The sequence below is a fragment of the Gouania willdenowi genome, unplaced genomic scaffold (genome assembly GCF_900634775.1).
Source record: "Gouania willdenowi unplaced genomic scaffold, fGouWil2.1 scaffold_50_arrow_ctg1, whole genome shotgun sequence".
In the NCBI taxonomy this organism is placed as follows: domain Eukaryota; kingdom Metazoa; phylum Chordata; class Actinopteri; order Blenniiformes; family Gobiesocidae; genus Gouania; species Gouania willdenowi.
In genome coordinates, this window is record NW_021145214.1 from 139,371 (window position 1) to 158,484 (window position 19,114).

Sequence of the window (19,114 nt, forward strand, 5' to 3'; positions counted from 1 at the left end):
TGAGCATTATTGTGGGATATTTAAACATTTTATGACCTCTAAAAATAAAATATTTACATGGGGTGACTATACGTTTGTTTTACCAGCTCATTACCACTTATAAAGTCCTGTCCGTTGCGTAATATTCATGGAAATTACTGGTGTCCCACGGACCCTGAACGTAGCACCGAAATCACATTAGGCTGCTTTAAACTGTCATAACTCCGCCAATAATTGATCTATTGAATTAATTCTAACAGTGTCTGAAAGCTAATAAATTGATCTTTACAGCCAATGTGTCATGACTTGACACCTGATTTTTAATGACACGTGTGACGAAGTCTATTAAAGAGGCCAATGATCAGAGGGGCAGATAGAGAGAGAGCAAGTAGGATGAAAAGCACCAAATAACTCCTGATTTTAATTAAATAATGTCAGCAAAAAGACCCTGTTGTACAATAAATTCTCCATTGATGTTCATTGTTTACTGAGGGATTTGAGAATAAAGGAGCCATGTAGTGCAATCTCTTATTGACAACAATGCATGTTTTGTTATTGCAATTAAATAAATGATATTATTTTATTGCATAATTGTGACCATCACCAGCCCTCCCTATGGAAGGGTAAGAAACACTTTATTAAAGGGAGAATATAAAAAGAGAGGGCAGTGTTACACCTATCTGAGGGGGAAGGGAACAGGGAAGAGGGAGTCAGGGTAGGAACATGGAAGGGGTGGTGAAGAGTCGATTGGTTTAAGGTGAGAGTGAAATGTGATGTTATAGTTGTGCATATTGTGCTTATGTTGCGTAATCAGTTAAGCCAGTCTGGTGACAAGTGTGGAGAAATTGAAGCAGGTGATTTATAGGAAGTTAATGTAAGATGAGTTCAATGTCTGGATGAATAAATGTCTTTCTGCAGCTCATTTTTACTTTGTGTACATTATTAATGTGTACTGTAAAGTATGCTTGTAGTGTGTGGTCAGAGTTTTAGAACAGTGTATAAAGTTTGTTAGTTTAAAGTGTGTGTGTGTGTGTGTGTGTGTGTGTGTGTGTGTGTGTGTGTGTGTGTGTGTGTGTGTGTGTGTGTGTGTGTGTGTGTGTGTGTGTGTGTGTGTGGCTAAGTGCATTAAGGCTATTGAGGCATGCTACATCAGAGTGATAAGCGTTAAAGCGTAAGTAGGAATTTTTCAAAACCAACCACGGAAATAAAATACAAATCTTTTTACGCTGTCATTATCTGTCATTAACATAAATAAAGTGTCACGAAGGCTGTTATTAAGTATGTTTGCTAAATTATGACAATTTGCTAAATGATGACATCTTTGGAGCTATGTTGGCATTTTTTGGAGGATCTAATGGGGTTTGGTAGAGTTATGGGTAACAAACAAAACCTAATGACAGCCTTCATAACACCTCATTCATAATGACAGGTCTCATGTTATAATAATTACAGCATAAAAAAAAAAAAAAAAAAAAAAAAAAATTACAGCATAAAATGTCAGCGTTATGGTTAAAACTTCAAGTAAAGTGTTAACCATTATTATTTATTTGTTGCACAGGCCGGTGGCTGCATCTCATCTTGTCCTGGTGAAGTATTGGCCCCAGCCTCTACTGCATCTTTAAGCTCCTTAAAAGAAAAATACAGATTAAACGAGCTGTTCGTGTCTTCACTGCATGTTAATTTCCAATTATTATCTCGCAGAACTTCATTTCTCATTCTAAGACTTTCATCCCCCAAAACTGTCGAGTTATGCACTTCTTGAAATACTTCTACACACATATCAGCTTTTTCTTTGCTACAGACAGCTTCTGCGCTGCTATTCTTTAACACTGGTAGAGCAGTATTACTCCTTTTCCCCACCATTCTAGGAATCCGAGCCCAGATTTCTTTAACTTGGGTTCTTGGTCCTATCGTACTACAGAACTCCCTCCAACATTTATTTTTTGCCCCCTTAATTGTTTTCCGAGCCAAAGCCCTCCACCTCTTATAATCAATAACATTTTCCTGAGTAGGACGTATCCTTACCTTTTTAAAAGCCTTCCTTCTATTGCTTACTGCTTCAGCACATTCCTTGTTCCACCATGGAACAATTATTCGATCACGGGGCAACCTTCTACTCGGAATAGTCTCTGCAGCTACTCTCATAATCATATCTGTCAAAGATTTACACATGTTGTCTATAGACCCGTTACTATCTACCCCATCCAACCCCTTATTAGTACCTTCCCTGAACTTGTCCCAATCCACCCTGGAAAAATCCAATCTGTGACATCTGTCTGAAGATTCTACCACAATTGCTCTGCCGAAAGTAGCCATAACAGGATAATGATGGCTTCCGAGTGTATCATCATCCCAAACTTCCCACTTTGCTAACATTGCCAATGAAGGGCACGTAAAACTGAGATCAAGGCAAGAAGTCTTGTTTGTATTAATATCAATTCGAGTAGCTCTTCCATCATTCAAAATTACAAAATTGCTTCTATCTAAAAATTCTTCTATCACTAAACCATTTGCATCCCTTTCCTGGCTTCCCCACAAAGGGTGCTTCCACACCCTGGTCCTCGTTACGCCTTAACAAGGCTGGTTTTATTTGGTATAGATCAGTGTTTTCTACCTTTTTAGAACCAAGGTACTTTCAAATACGAAGTGCAATTAATAAACTGCAGTCATTCTTCTAAGTGTTTTAATAGGAATTAAATTAACCACAACAAAAAAAAAATTATGATTTTTCATATTTCTTATTTCAAATACAAAGTGCAATGAACAATCTTTAGCTTATATTTACAAAATATAAAATAGATTAAAATATAATGATTATAATTTAAATAAATAAATATAACTACATTTTGTTCTGTTGTTAAACGTAAGCGTGTCAGATTCCATCCACAGTGAACATCTTTACTGCTTCAGGTGAATTTGAGAAGACAAGTGACAAAGAAGTGGAACATTATTTGCAGTGTTTCTTTCATCAAAGGGGTATAAATACCTTTTCCTCCTATTACTCGTTTGATTTACAAAATAATCTTCACTTTGAGGTGTCCCTGCATTGATCTCAACTCCTTCATGTGTCCCAAAAAATACATAAAAAAAGAAAGAAAGACAACCTGACACAAAGAAAATGAAAAAGAAATAGAGAAAATCTAAAGTAAATTATAAAACGTAATCTAGGAAAAAAAAAAATGACAGAGTAAAAGACAGGAAACAGAAGAAAAACAAACTGTCTTGAAAATCTAAATTAAAAAAAAGCAAAACAAAAAGCTGTGGAGAAAACTCACATTCACACAATTTAATAGAGAAAAGCCTGAAAAATAAAAGCAAGTGTAAAAAGCCATAGATAAAATAAGGTAGTATGAAGAGGGGTGTGACTGACTGATTATAGAGAAATAATAGTTAAATGACTTTAATGACACGCGAAGGACACAAAAACAAAATTTAAAAAAACTGGATTAAAAAACACTAACAATTAAAAGTTGGAATTGGTTCTGTAGCCCACAGCTGTGCTAGAAGAGTTTCCTGTTCATTTAATTTGTTAAATGTCTATCCCATCCAGTAACATATGGTTGAAAAACCATTGAAAAGACGTCTTTGCCATATAAACAACGTCAACATTTGGTCGAAAAGAGAATTGTGAAAAGCCGCCGTTTTCTGATCGTAGTACTGTGCACTCAAGATTAATTTTATTGATTAATTAATTAAAAAATCTTACCTTCTCAAAATGTAATACCTAATTCTGGGAACCTTTGTAGTCCACTTGGACCAGGATCATATTTGTATTTTGGTACATATTTGTGGGCTGTTATGTTTGAGGTTGTTACATTATATTTTCTTATTTTTTTTTTTTAGCTAATCTGGTTTAAATTAACCCAAATAAAAGAGTTAAAACTGTTGAGCCACTTAACACTAATGAGTAGTCCTATCCAAAGACTATTTTTGCGCTACACTTGGACCAAATGTGCTAAATCAGGACCAAGTTGGACGATTAAATGACAACTAAATTTCAACAACTACTGTATATTAGGGCTAAATTTGGACCAATTTTGATGGTCAAAAAATCCCCAATTTCAACGACTAAAGAAGGGCTAAAATTAGACTATGTTGGACGGTCCAATAAAAACCTCAATTCAATGACTACATTGGTACTAAATTTGGACCAATCCTGACAGTCCAAAAAAACCCAATTTCAATGACAATTTTTGTGCTAAATCGAGGCTAAGACCAGATTTAGCCCAAAATTGAACGTCAAAATGACATCTGGTGTTTGGTAGTCTGTTATCAAATATTTTATTAATTCATAAAAAAGATTTTGTCCGACTGTATCTCTTACTAATCCCAGGTTTAAACAAGTCCAACTATAGACCCCTTAATGGCCTTGTCACGAGTGACGTGGCTGGAGGCAAAAACAGGAAACGCTGCTGGCTAAAGACTGTGGAAGCTAATGTTACAGCTATAGAATGTCATCTTATTGTGTGTTTGGGCGCCAGAATAGGAGAGATAACGTTAGTGGACATAAATGAAAGTTTTTTTTGTCAAATATTTTTTTATTGGCTTTTACATTGGGAAGGTACAACGCAACAATATACCAGATGTGCATCAGTGGTAACCCCACAATTGGATCAAACTTGTTACAGTAGAACACAACATAAATCCAGGGAGCATTAAAGGACAAGTCACCCTTCCCTAACGAGACAAATCATTCAATCACGGCCATTCACACCACAAACAACAAGGTGGACAAGACAATCACAAGTCAGGGGTTAAATAATTACAGTTATAAAAAAAAAAAAAAAAAAAAAAAAAAAATTTTCACAACAACAAAATTAAAACAAGGAGTAAAAAGAAAATCAAATGAATAAATAAGTAGGACAATCAGCAACTATATGTCGTAAAACAGGTCGCCAGATTTTATAAAAGACTTGTAAGGAACCGTTCAGGGAGAATCTGATTTTCTCAAGTCCCACACATCGCAAAATCTCCTGAATCCATCTATTATGTGTAGGTGGGGATGCATGCGTCCATTTGAGGAGGATGAGCCTCCTCGCAAGCAAGGTAGTGAAAGCAATAATATGTTGTGAGGTTTTAGGCCAATCAAGTGATGGGGGCAATCCAAAAAGAGAGACGAGAGGGTATAAATGAAAGTTTTATAGGATTCTAGCGGACACTGGAGCTCAGAAAAACTAAAACAATAGTAGTTTTGCCTCCAGGCTAAGCCCCGCCCAGCAAAATATGTCACAATGTTTACAAACAATCAAAGGGTCTATACAAAAAAACATGTCCTTTTATTAGGCACATTTTTTAAAATTACAAATAACTTGGAAAAACAATAGCGTGAAATAGAAAAACAACACAATTACAAAAAAAACTTTCTCGATAACGGATTTTAAACTCAGTTTACAAATAACACTAAATTTAAGAGTTGAATTGTTTTCTGTACAAAATTGTTACAAAATAAACAGTGATTGTCTTTTTATGAGACCGGAGTTTATATTGTAAAGAATCACGCAGTCATCTTGCACTACTCGTATATTCAATTATCAGCGTGTGAATGGTTGTTTTTCTGTGAGTTGATACAGATTTAAATACGTTTCTAAACTCCAAAAGATCCAGCCTCGAACCAAACAAGTCATTATTCCGTGTTTCTTCTTCTATTGCTTTGGATCAGCACCAGGAGAAGGACCGCCCGATCATTTCAAAGAACATCTTGTTCGGCTGCTCAAAGTACCGACAAAGTTTCCTGAGCGCTTGTGCACTGAGTGGTGCATGTGGCCTTCCTTTAGACTCATCTAAACACTTGTCATGTCCGTCAGACAGCAGGCAGTAGAAGCCTTTGGTGGTGTTGAGGTAAAAGTTGTCAGGGTTGATTCTAGGCGAGAGCTTCAAAAACCTCTCGGCCTTTCTCAGCTCACGAAACGGGTCCCGAATGAGGGCATCACCATCTACGACGTGGATCTGCTTCTTAGGGAAGACGTCGAGCCACTGAGTAAGATGGTGGTAGTACAGGCTTCTCTGCAGGGCTTTGTAGCCTGGGTCGATCTGGCCGTTGTGGAGAAGGAGCTCCTCTAGGGGCTGGTAGGGCTTGTGTCGGGTCAGGCGATTGTGGAGAACCTGGGTGTAGTCGGATATGAGCCTCACGGCGGGGTCCCGGACTATGAGTAACAAACGCACAGCTGGATTCATGTTCCACACACGTTCAGGAACCGGAGGTGATGCAAAGTATCCTGGGGTCTTCTCAAGGGTCAGCTGACCAGAGGAAGTCAAAGGCATCTGGGATCGGTACCAGTCCAGACCACGGCGGTAGTGTTCCTCCACGTTGAAGTAGTGAACCTGATACACAAGGTACAGAAAAGCGTTTTATTACATCCCTTATATTATGACGTTACAAAAACAATTACAGCTTTCTTGAGGTCATTAAAAATATTTATTTTACACGTTATAATACCACTAGCCATTAACAGCAGCAATCAACACAGAGAAGTTGATCACAAGAAACAAGGAGCACCAGTAGATTAATTACACCACCTCTGGTTCCTTTAGTCACATATCATTTGTGTGCTTTTTTTTAACACCCATTGTTTGGTTAAGATTCATTCATGTATTAATAACATTTCAGTTCACCAGTTCATCAGTAATGTGACTTTGTTTTTGCTCCTTTTTTTGTCCAGGAGTAAAAGTCCGCCCCCCTGTGTGTCCCCTCTGTTTGGTGAGCTTAAAACATGAAGCTCTCGTCCATGTCTGATGAAGGGCGATCAGCCCGAAACGTCACGTCTTTTGGTGTTTTATTAAAAACTGAATTTGGGAGCAAACTACGCAGTGGTGCGGACCTTCGTTTCTTCATAGCTACTTTGGACCTTTTTTGATCCAGCACACTGCTTGTTTTTTTGATTGTGCTACTCGTCCATAGTTTCCCATAAATATCCAAAAAAAACACAAAGAGATTTCATTTTAACACAGCAAAACACTGCTTGTCCGTTTTTTTATTTTTCTGTACTTCAGTTTTGGTTTTAACTAAACGGAATAACCAAAGAACCAAGAGTACGTGGATATTTGAACTAAAACTAAGTTGCATTTAAGCCAAAGGACTTTGACAAAAATGAAATAAAAATGCTCTGTCTAAATTAACACTGGTTGTTACCAGTATTTTATGCCATTGATAGGTTTACCTCAGCTTTTGGACTAACTGGGCTGGACTATAACTGGACCAGGCCTGATGAGTACATTTTCACTAGGTTGACCTCAGCTTTGGCCATTTCCACATCTGGATGTAGGTTGAGCATCTCCAGCAAAGCTCTGGTTCCACCTTTCCTCACTCCTATGATGATGGCTCCTGGCAGTCGCTGCTGAGTTTTATTATAAGAGGAGGATGAAGAGGAAGAGCGTGAGGAGGAAGAGGAAAGGGACAAGGTGGAATGTCTGGTGCGTAATTCCTTCAAGCACACAAACATCTGGGTCTGAAGAACCAGGTAAACCAAAGTAAAAATAAACAAAGGAAAATGTCTGAGCCATGGTTTACGCCTGGTTTACAAAAATCCTCTATTACCAAGAATAAGTTGTATAAAAAGTCTCTCACTAGTCCTGCGCCTTTAAATATTTCATACAATAAAAAATATAAAAATGAATTCATTAAAATTCTCAATGTTGCCAAGAGAAAACATTTTTCTGAAAAGCTGGTAAATCCAAGTAAAAACATGGAATGTCATAAATGAATTATTAAACAAAAAACAAACAACTAGAAGTATACACCACAGTTTTCTGATGGCATCAGAGATTATAATAATCCCATAAACATAGCAAATGGTTTTAACAATTTTTTTTGTAAATATTGGTCCTTCACTTGCAAAAAATATTGTATTAACAGGAAAACCTACTTAAATAAAATGTGTTAAAATTTATTCTTGTTTAAATGCATTTGATCCTCCAACTCCAAATGAGGTACTTCAGATAATATTAAAGATGAGGGACGCAGCACCAGGACACGATTAATTTAGAGCTTGTCTTATAAAGAAAGTAGCTTCCTCTATTCTTGAGCCCTTGACTCATGTTCTCTCTTTGTCACTCAAAACAGCTGTTGTTCCTGGAGATCTTCAATTAGCCAAAGTAACTCCTATGTACAAATCTGGTGATTCCAGTTTGTTTAACAACTACAGACCAATTTATGTCTTACCCTTGTTTTCTAAAGTATTTGAAAAATTAAAGAATATCTAAACACGACGGAAAATAATATTTTGTATGACCATCAGTATGGCTTTAGAGAAAAAATGTGTACAGAAATGGCCCTTTTGCAGTTTGGCGATAAAGTCACAAAAGATCTAGATAATAAAAATAACACTATTGGTATATTTTTAGACTTGTCAAAAGCATTTGTTAATTATAAAATCCTTTCAACAAAATTAGAAAATTATGGTATTAAAGATGATGCCTTAAAATGGATACAAAACTATTTGGATGAGAGAGAACAATTTGTTTATGTTAACAATCAAAGCTCAAACAGAGGTAAACACAGATGCGGGGTACCACAGGGTTCCATTTTGGGACCTCTTTTATTTATGTCAATGATTTAAGAAATGTTTGTAATAATGTACTGCCTCTTATGTTTGCTGATGACACGTCTTTTATTATCTCATTCAAATTATAATAGTTTAATAAGAGAAGCAAATGAAGAATTATCAAATATCTCTGAGTGGTTTAAAATAAATCAACTCTTTCTAAATGTACAAAAAACTAATTTTTTGATATTCGGCACAAAAAACAAAAGATTCAATGAAGAAGATGCAGAGCTATTAATTGATGGAACCAAAATTAGTCAAGGGACTCAAACTAAATTTTTAGGCGTCATTGTAGACCAAAAATTAACCTGGAAATCTCACACTCAACATGTTTGTCGAAAAATAATGAAATCTGTAGTTATTTTGAGTAGAATTTCCTCCTTAATAAATCCTAAATGTATGATGACACTGTATTATAGTTTACTTTATCCACATATAACATACTGTAATATGATTTGGGGTGCTACATGCCAAACTTATCTGAATAAGATTTTATTGATACAAAAAATATTTTTAAGAATTTTGAATTTTTCAAATAGATTTTCCTCATCTGCTCCTCTTTTCAGGAAATACAATGTATAATGTTAATATTTATTGCACTCGTCTCTTCATGTATAAATATGTGCATATGTCCAATATAATGCCCAGGGCTTGTAGCATTTTTTTCATATATACTTCAGATGTTCATACCTCCTCCACCAGGCATTGCAGAGATTTGCATCTGCCCTTCTGTAGAACTTCAGCCAGACAAAATACACTCAAATATAGAGGACCTTCACTCTGGAATCATTTATCTCTTGTTTTAAAGACTATATTCACTTTTGACTCTTTTAAAATGCAGCTAAAAAAATGTTAATACACAAGTCATCTTTAAATATGTGTATATATATTTAAAATATTGACCTACCTGCTCATGCCTGTTTTTGTTTAATTTGACTTTGGGGAGGTGGTCTTATAAGACCTCAAATGGTCTTCTCACTCTCTCCTGCACAGTTATGTTCTTTTAACCACTGTATACATTTTGTCTTGTTTATTTGTGCAAATAAAAATGAAAAAATGAAATGAAAAAGATAAATATTATTTCTCAAATATTGGATTATCAATATTTTTAATATTATAAAATATAATGTTAATCATTATAAATCCATATGCTATTTTTCTGCATATAAATCACAAAATCTTTTTGTAATTGAAGATGTTGGGGCAGGATGAGGAACGATGAGGTGGAGGTTAGTATAGCTTTTAATCAGTTCAGCAGCATCACATGAATAAATGATACAAAGCGCGTCAACACATTATATAGGGCGTAAAACCACACCTCCTACCCATCAACCCCCTGGGTGAGAGAACAGTCCCTAAGTGCTCATCATAATGCAACATATAGAGAAGAACTGGGTTGATGTCGCACCCTGTGGTTACAACTGGTTTATTCTTATTTCTGTAAACTAGTACAGTGCCCGTCAGAAATATGCATTCATGTGGGAGCTTAAGTAGAGTTAATTATGGCCAAATGAGTATGTGTTTGAAGGTTGGATGTACAAAGAGGTGTACATACTCTGTGCTCTGTAGTGTTATAAAGGGCTTTATTTGTGGGTGCAAAGTAAAACAGTGTGTGTGATTTCCAAGAACATGATAAATGTGTTTGTTGTTGTTTTTTTTTTTACACACTTTTATATTTTTTTGCTTGGTGTATTTTTTCTGTAATGTATGTTTTTTGGAGTCATTGTGTATTTTTGTATCTTTCTGTTGTGTTTTTGTATAATTATAGTTTTTTGTTGCCATTGGAGTGTGATTCTGTTGTCATTTTGTGTATTTTTTGTATAAATATTTAGTTTTGTGTATTGAGTCATTTTTTTGTTTTTGTTGTTTGGTGTATTTTTCTGTAATGTATGTTTTTTGGAGTCATTTTGTGTGTTTTTTTATCTTTCAGTTGTCTTTTTGTGCATTTTTTTGTGTAAGTGTTTTTGGTTGCCATTATAGAGTGATTCTGGAGTCTATTTGTGTACTTTTTGTATAAATATTGTTTAGTTGTTTGTTTTATTTTACTCATTTAGTATAATTTTTGATTGTAGCGCCAATCAGAAAAACAACAAAACTGCGCAAAACAAAACGTAAAGCTCCAAACTACATGAGTGAGTAAGTAAATTAAAGTATTATCTACAATTCGGCTGTCTTATTTTAAAAAACAAAAATCGTTTTTTACCTTTGAACCGAGTGGTCAGAGCTTAGCTTCCATGCACGGCACCACAGAGAATCCACATTTTTCCAGATGGAGAATTGAACGGGTTGAGAAACGTGTCTGCAAAAGACTCACCAGTGGCTGATGGTTTCAAATGATCTATTCAGAGAGCTCCGTGTTTCGGTCTAAATTATCTTCTTCTCTGTCGCTCGTGTGTTTACAGTCCATGTCTGCTTGGCTGTGTGCGCAGCGATTGGCTCTGGCAGGACACGTGACTCTTGCTCGGGTGAGGAACTGTGTAGTGAAATAGATATAGAAGGTGCGCTAGCGCCCCCTCACGCCCTGAGGTGAAAAGCTAAATAAGGGTTCATTTCGGGGCCGTTCAGAAGTGAAATAAAATTAAAATAAACATTTTGAAATGACCAAATTACTCCAAAATAACAGATACATACACTTGGGGTATTTGGAACCCATTGACTAAGTTTCAGGTCGAACTCGCCCTGTGTCGGGGAGATATGTGCTCCACACACACACACACACACACACACACACACACACACACACACACACACACACACACACACACACACACACACACCTCAGGGGCCGGCTTGTGTAGCTTCGGGGGGAGGGAAGGGTGATCTGTGGGGCCTCGCCCGTGCTGGGGCCTCCCCTGGGTCGTGCTGGGTGTATGTGTGTGGGGCCTGTGCTACTAAAATGGGGGCGGCACTACTAATCCCTCCAATTTTAATTGCACCTCAACACACCACCCCCCGTAGGGTGGGACCACCATTTCCACCCTCCGGAGCTATTGGACCACATACACATACAGTATATGCCATTGGGGAATGGAGAGGCACCATAACAGGGTGGTGGGTAACTTCACACATGTGGGCCTGTCGGGTGGGGGCCCGATCCCTCTGTTGATGGCTGGGCCGCGCTGTAGAGATTGGGGGGGTGCTGTCGGGCATGGCGGAGTGGTGGGTCTCTGGTGGGCGTTGAGGGGTGTTGCAGGGGGCTCTCTTTGCGGGGTTTCTCCGAGCGGTGCCGGCCTGGTGGGGCGCGGGGGTGCCCCTTCCCTACGGGTGGGGCTTGGCGCTTTGCTTGTCTGCTGGTTGCCTTGAAGGCACGCCTCACGGCATGTGGGGCGGCCTGCCGCGCCGGTATGGGGGCTGGCGTTTACGCGGGGGTTGGGGCAGGGTAGCTTGGCGCTCCGGGATGGTGCTCTTTGCTGGGGGACAGCTCTAGCTGTTCCGGTGGTTGAGGTCGGTATTGGCGGCTTGGTAGGTCTGTCCTGCTATCTGCAGACTGGTGGGTGGGTGGGTTCTGCGCCTTTGGCTGGGGGCTGCTGCTCCGCATTGGTTGTGTGCCATTGGGGTGCCTCTCTCTCGCCGGTCTCTCTTGCACCGGGGGGAGGCATTGCCCCATGGCTTGCGCTGTCTGGTGGGGGGCGGGGCCTGGGCTGCTGTTCTTGCGCCATCTGGGGCTGTGCAGTCCTGCTGGATTGTTGCCGGTTCATGGGCTGGGGTGGGGGGCCCCAATTCTCCTCCCGATTCTGGAGGGAGTTTTGTGCCTTAGTGAGGGCAGTTGTCATTTTATCCTCAGGCTTCCATCCGCAGTCAAATTGACAGATGGCAAGGATGAACCAGACTGAGTCCTTTCCCAGTAACAAGACTAATTAACCCCGTCTCTGACAGTCTCAGTATTCACCCAACATTCCACACAAGCCCCCCTGCCATCCCACCTGGATCGGTGGACAAAAGACCAGACCGTCCTATCAAGAGGATCCTGAAAATTTGTCGGGGGCGGGGCCGCCAGTATCTTGTGGATGCAAAGGATGGCGAGGCTGCGGTGTGCTGATTCAGATGCAAAAAAATGCCAATATTGCAGCAGAGGGAAACAATATAGCCTAAAACATACCTATTCTGTATAGTTTGTAAGAGTACACGTAACACGTTTCACTTGTTCATATTTGTTGCCATTATTTGTTAAAAGTGCTGTGTGTGAACAATTAAAGGGGACATATCATGGTTTTAAATCCTTCCTTTTTAGATATAAATCATACAGTTGTGGTCTATTTAAAGCGGAACTGCAATGCTTGGGTCTGAATTCCTCATTATTATAGCTCCACCCCTTTTCTACCCCTTTTCTGATGTGCTTCTGAGAGCAACTCGTTTTGGTGCGGTCTCTATAAATGCAAATGAGACACTCCATACCCCGCCCCCTTTTTAGGTGACACTCGGTTCAACTCCACCCTGCTCGGCCATTTTTGTAGTTTGATAGAAGAGATACGGCTATGTAGCGGCGCATAAACTTTTTATTCAGAGGTTATTTACAAAATGTCAACAACAGAAGACTTGTCCATCCAGCCTTACATGTTTGAGCCAGAGTCTGACCCGGCGGAGCGAGATGAAAATGAAGATGATGAACCTGCAGAACCCTAACAAGTGAGCTAACACAAGCACCGAGCTAACGCTAACGCCAATGTAACCCAAGTTAACAGTGTTTATCAAAGTGAAAGCATGTTATAAACAACAGTAATAAAAAAGAAATAAATAAATGTGAAAAGAGTTATTAAATAAGTAAATATGATAAAATGTTTTAAAACGTTTTTCATATTTTATTTATTTATAAGAATTTGTTAAAAGTTTAAAACTGTGAATTTGTGGGTTATTTGTTCAATCTACAGTACTTTAATAATTAAAAAAAAAAAGTGTTTCTTCCTATTAAGCACGCAGCTGCGTGACCCATGTGATTACCATCAGCCAACCGGATTGTTTCCCGGAAATATACCTGCTAAGCGAGGGAGACATGCACGGAGCTGCTGCAAAAAAATAGGAGTAAAGGAGACCAGGCAGAAACATACACGGAGCTTCTGCAGAATAGAGAGCAGTGAGAACGCATACAGGCGGTGCTGCTGCAGGGAAGGAAGAAAGGAGAGCAGAAAACTAGTCTAAAAGTTGTTGGATAAGTATTTTTGCTTTCCAACCTGTTCCAGTGCGGAGATTGGTACCGTGATAAACGGGACTTGGTGAGTGAGAGAATTGTATTTTTCTTTTTATTTCATGTAAATGTAAAGCTATGGTAGCGTATTTATGTTGTTTTTGGTAAAATGTGAAGGTGTAAAGTGCATTTAAAAGCTAAATGAAGGCACAAACTCTGTTGCTGTTCCGTCTTTCTGCTCGTGTCCGCCATTACGTGATGGCGGTGCTGCTTCTAAAAGCAACATTTACGGACGGAAATGCACATTATCGTTGTTTTAGAGCTACCCAGTGTTTTTATTTTATGTATTCATACCCATTTTATGTTGTGTATGATAGGCCATTTAGTGTGGGTTGAAAAATATCCAGCTAAAGTGAACTTTGATGAAGACGTGTTTGAAACAAGATGGCGAGCCACTCTCGAACCAGCCTTCGAACCACGTGGACTCTCTGAGCTGTGCATCTGCCTCGAGTGCTACGCCCTCTGCTGATTGGTGCATGGTTTTCATCTGAACTGGTAGGATTCACCCATACTTCTGCAACACTGCAGAGGATAAAGACTGAACTGAACTGCTAAGTCAGCGTGAAGGGAGAAGAGACTTTTTTTCTGTGAAATACAGATTTGATTCAGCCTTTTGCTGAATTCTTTTTATTTCTATTTTTTTGTATTTTTATTTTCTAATAATTGTAAAAGGGTATTTTACAATGGTGTTTGTTGTAAACAAACTGTCCAACTTAAAAGGTACCTAAATGTGATTCAAACTAATTAGTTAGCTTATGATACCTTGAACCACTTGAATAAAACTAACTTGAATAGAAAATTAACTAAAAGGTTGCAACCAGTAAAACTAAAAATAGATCTGAAACTGAATTAAACGCAGAGGAAAAAAAAGGGTTTAACAAAAAGGATTCACACAAAATTGTGAGTTTGCTATTGTATGTTTTATGTTGTCATTGTTGTATGTCCTTATACAAGCCGGCTATTCAAACTTATCCTCTGGTCTGTGGTCTTTTACTTACATTTCTGTAGTGTTAAGCTGTGAATTTCTCCAGCAGTCGCACCTTACCAAATTCTTCTGGTCCATTCTTGTGTGATACACTATTAGATGATATTACCCTGTAATTACCCCACGAGGGCGTTACACCAAGCTAACGTCAAGAAATGCATTTTAATAGTCTTTTCAAAGACAAAAACGGCAAAATGAAATGACTAATGAAAACTTTAGACTTAAATTAAATCACGTAGGCCATATCATCAAGGATCTAAAACGAGCACACAGCACTAACATATGAAGTCTGAAGACGGTGCAACTGCTAATGCTAACAAAACAATGACAGGGACGTCTTATCGTCACACTTTTTAGCGTTATTTACAGTTTGCCGAAGTGCTCTGTTCGTCGTCTCCAAAGATAGAAGGAATTAAACCCTCAATCAGACAAAGTCTTTCGGCAAATCCTTCTTTATACTGGCGGAGGTTGCAGAAGCAGTCATCCTTGAAGTGCTTCGCGCACACACAAATGACCTTACCCACAGATGTGGGTACATTTCTGTGAAAAATAAAACTCAACCAGGCACTTTGAAAAGGTTCTGATGCTGGGACACGGTGTAATGAAGCGTGTGGGTTACTACATCCAACAACCAAACATTTTGACTTATCCTCTCGTAACTTCGGCATCCTTGAGCTTGGACTACAAAATAAAAGCGAGAAATAAAAATGGCGGATTGCTCGAAGTGTTGGACCTGGAGTTGATGGACTAATTTGGCAGTTCCACTGCAAATACTGTGATGTAATAGTTCAAAAAACGTAATAGAGAATAGGAAAATCGAAACAGATTGAAAAATATGAGCAAAACAGAATATAAAGATATCTACGGAGCACCTGAAGAGACTAATTAGATTTTTTCTGTACTTCGAAGCACTCTAAATATACAACAAAATGCATTTAAGGGCTAAAAAAGTGGATTTAGCATGATATGTCCCCTTTAATACATTGTTGTTTCAAGTTTGCTTTTTGGACCCATTTAATGACTGAATCTAGCTTGATGAACATATTTTGGAATCTGTCTGATAAAAGACACCTTTTGCTGAATGTTTGTGTCTGAAATGTTTTTACAGCGTTGGATGACTGGAAAGAACTATAAATGTCAAAAGACATCTGTATGATAAACCACAGTTGTGCTAAAAATTTATTTAATAAGTTCCTTTTTTAAGGACCTTCATCTTGAGCTACTTTTGTTCTTCCTCGTACATCTTCAGATGCAGAGCCCTCTCCTTCTCTATCTTTTTATCCAGCTCTTCCTCCTCCCTCATCTCATGCTCTTTCTCCTCAGCCTTCCTTCTACGGCGTTCCTCTATCTAAAAAGAACATAACAAGAATTAAATCTCCAGTCAGTCTGAGTAGATGAAACCAGGTTAGGTTTGAATATTTGTCGAGACTGTTTGCATGCTTACTTGCTGCTTCAGTTCTTGGTTGTGCTTGTTCACTTGTTCTGAGCAACGCTCACCAGTGAGAGCTGCAAATCCCAAAAGATAAAAGATATAAACAAACATTGCCAATGCAAAGTGTAATTGGAAAATTCAAAAGAAAATACTACCTGACAGAGGACGGGAAACAGGAACGTGAGCTCCGGCTCTGGGACACCGAGGAAACAAGCTCCGTTCCTTGTTCACTTTGTGCATTTGTCTCAAGTCACCTAAAGGCAAAGAAAAGTCTTAATCTCCAAAACGAAACTGGCTAGTGATTATTTTTCACATCTACCTTTAGCTCATCAACTTACTATGGAGGTGGCCTTGTTCGTCTGTGACCGGTGCACCTCCTCCACCCCTTCCCCAGGGATTGTAGGCCATCCTCTCAGCTTCTATTTTAGCATTATAACGCTCCTCCTCTATTTTCTTCATTTTTTTGAGCTTTTCTCTCTCATTGATCTGTAATACAGTGAGACAGGTTGTTTACAAAACGATGTAGCCTTTTATATGATGGCATGTATTCTGAATTCACCTGCTGTCTTAGAGCCTCCCAGTGGCTCTGTTTGCTTTCTCCCTGCTGCCTGGAATTCTCAGCACAGAGTCTGGAAGTTGGAAGTGATCACATAGAGATTTACATTGGTAACTTTTTGATACACGTCATAAAACCACTGTATGATGACATCAAGATGCAGAGAACACTCACTCAATAGCTGCAGATGATCTTTGGCCAATTGGCCTTCCAGACTGAGAAGTCTCTCAACACAGAGCATCTGATTAAACAAACACAGGTATGCAATATTTGTTAAAAAAAAAAAAAAATGATGTTCAATAATATATCACCTACATTTCACATTTCCTTTGTAGCATTTTAATAAATGAATATAAACTGCTTTAATGTGAATTCATCTAATTTACACCCAGTAACAATTAATGAATGCCATCACCTAATTAATGCAAAGATGGTGAGAACAAAGGTAACAAAAGTCTGCAGAATACTCATCACAATGAGTGTGAGTGAAAATAATTTATGTAGTTCATTTAAAAATATTCTTAAAATCTCATTTTAAAGTTTTATCTGTGTTTTCATGATGATAGTTGTAATACTTTATTTACCTTGATTGTCAGGCAAAGTTGGCTCCAAAGGATAACTGGCCCCGTCAGGAGGATCAAGTGGATGAACTTGAGTCCCATTATAATGATGAGGAGGAGGAGCATATGCTAGAGTCCCATAAATATGATGAGGAGGAGGAGCATATGCTAGAGGTCCATTATAATAATGATGAGGAGGAGGAGCATATGCTGGAGTCCCATAATTATGATGAGGAGCATATGCTAGAGTCCCATAAAAAGGATGAGATGCATGAAGTGGAGTGTAGCAAAGAGGACAAACTACAGGATCCAAACCAGCAACCCTGTAGAGTAAGAAAAGACTGAGCATTGTGCAGCTAACATTTTACCATGGTGCCATTGAACAGCTGAGAGCTACCTGGGTACAGCCATGTCTCCCAGCCCCTGTGAGAGGTTCCTGTGGGAGGTTTCACTGGAATGGTCCAACAAGGCCTCATCTCTAGGTGCACCAGTTTCCAACCCAGAACACTTCATCAGTGGTTCTTTGAAGTCCTCCTGTGAGCTTCTTGAAGGATTCTTTTGAGTTTCCTGTTCAGGAAGCTAGAGCATTAAGCATCACACAGAAGAGACAAACAATGGTGTTTCTATCCATATATATATATAATTCTATTTTATATATTACTTCCTATTTTATTTATTACTTCCTACTGCTAATTTCTACCTTTTTATGTAGATCTTTTTTTGTAGCTCCAGTGGCACCAACCGTCTCCTCAAGTGTTTTCTCTCTATCAAACAAGGGCAGATACACGTATTCAATCCTGCTTTACTTTTCCCTCAGTGTTCAATTCACTTAAAAAAAACAAAAAAACTTACCTGACTTTGTTTCTCTTATTTTCATTGATTTGCTTCAACAATTCCGCTTTGTATTTTTCTTTTTTCGTCGCAGCTATCAATTTATTCTCTTCCTCTGACACTCCTGCAAAAACACCAGTGATGTTCCTGACTAGGGTGAAGCCAGGATATTTACTCGTATTTGAAATGTGTTTACCAATCATGAGTCCAGTAGCCAGCGGTTGAAGTTTGTTCTTCTTTCTTTCATAGTCTGTTCCCAGCTTGGATCCTGAACCTAAACCTGTAGAGTGCAAAACACAAACAGGCAGCTTGTAGCAAAAAGTAAACCCCGTGTTTACTATCAGATGATGAGATTATACATTACCTCTGTCAGCTGAAAAATGCAGCATATTTTCGTCACTCACACCAGCTCCAAACTGTGAAAAGTATTTAGATTAAAATTGGTTCTGTGTATTTTGGAATTGTGCTCATTGGGTAAGGCAATAATAAGAAATATACTTCAGCCTTAACCCTTTCAGTCATTATGTATAGATTTATTTATTTTGCTGTGTAAAGCCTTGTTTTAAGGAATGAAAAAAAAAAATTAAATAAATAAATAAATTGAAAGAAATAAATAAAAATCAGAAAGACTAAATAAAAACAAATCCAATTTTAGTATAACAACCCTGACACATATTCACTCATTTCATTTTCTATTACCTTTGTTCTTGCTTGTTTATGGCTTCTTTGAGAACACATTTGGTTAATTTGAAAGCACAAAGGTACACAATGCTTCGAGGGTTCGATCCTGTAGATTCTTCAAAGCTGAATTTATGACGTATCTAAGAAGAAGGCGTTGTTCCAAACAGCGGCACTGACGTCACACTTCGAATTGGTTTTGTGCTGTTAAGATGCGCCGTGTATGTAAGTGACGTCATCGGTATGCATCGGGTTGTGTCCGGAAGTGTTGTAGCATAAGTCGTGTGTTCCTCGTCTACAACAGCAAGTTAGAGCCCCTAAAACTCGGACGTTACACTTATGTTACAATAACTAATTATTTAGTATAATAA

The 19,114-nt window shown here is 38.4% G+C and overlaps 2 protein-coding genes and 2 long non-coding RNA genes across 4 annotated transcripts; all 4 read right to left on the bottom strand.

The window, feature by feature from the left end:
* Nucleotides 1-5,404: 5,404 nt before the first annotated feature.
* Nucleotides 5,405-9,434, bottom strand: LOC114460519 (heparan sulfate glucosamine 3-O-sulfotransferase 1-like). The gene is made up of 3 exons (XM_028442397.1): nt 9,427-9,434; nt 7,209-7,470; nt 5,405-6,300 (listed from the first exon to the last, which is right to left on the bottom strand). Exons 1-3 carry the CDS (start codon nt 9,432-9,434, stop codon nt 5,635-5,637), a joined length of 936 nt encoding a protein of 311 aa, XP_028298198.1. The 3' UTR covers nt 5,405-5,634.
* A 6,567-nt stretch (nt 9,435-16,001) lies between these two features.
* LOC114460524 (uncharacterized) lies at nt 16,002-16,369 on the bottom strand. Its single transcript, XR_003673666.1, has 3 exons — nt 16,274-16,369; nt 16,131-16,192; nt 16,002-16,034 (listed from the first exon to the last, which is right to left on the bottom strand). It is a non-coding gene; the product is annotated as an uncharacterized LOC114460524 (long non-coding RNA).
* A 97-nt stretch (nt 16,370-16,466) lies between these two features.
* LOC114460525 (uncharacterized) lies at nt 16,467-16,903 on the bottom strand. The gene is made up of 3 exons (XR_003673667.1): nt 16,849-16,903; nt 16,678-16,747; nt 16,467-16,604 (listed from the first exon to the last, which is right to left on the bottom strand). It is a non-coding gene; the product is annotated as an uncharacterized LOC114460525 (long non-coding RNA).
* A 347-nt stretch (nt 16,904-17,250) lies between these two features.
* LOC114460520 (uncharacterized) lies at nt 17,251-18,770 on the bottom strand. The gene is made up of 7 exons (XM_028442398.1): nt 18,765-18,770; nt 18,430-18,438; nt 18,262-18,345; nt 18,087-18,189; nt 17,935-18,031; nt 17,632-17,813; nt 17,251-17,557 (listed from the first exon to the last, which is right to left on the bottom strand). The coding sequence occupies exons 3-7, from the start codon at nt 18,266-18,268 to the stop codon at nt 17,251-17,253; spliced, it is 696 nt and encodes a 231-aa protein (XP_028298199.1). The 5' UTR covers nt 18,269-18,345; nt 18,430-18,438; nt 18,765-18,770.
* Between the last annotated feature and the right edge of the window lie 344 nt (nt 18,771-19,114).

Bases quoted from the DNA above. Each gene is read 5' to 3' on its own strand.
- LOC114460519 (XM_028442397.1), bottom strand. The intron at 6,301-7,208 runs GTCAACCTAGTG...CTTGTGTATCAG, and splicing joins TGGAAATGGCCAAAGCTGAG to GTTCACTACTTCAACGTGGA.
- LOC114460520 (XM_028442398.1), bottom strand. The intron at 18,032-18,086 runs GTAAGTTTTTTT...AAAGTAAAGCAG, and splicing joins AATAAGAGAAACAAAGTCAG to GATTGAATACGTGTATCTGC. The intron at 17,558-17,631 runs GTAGCTCTCAGC...CTTACTCTACAG, and splicing joins GGAGACATGGCTGTACCCAG to GGTTGCTGGTTTGGATCCTG.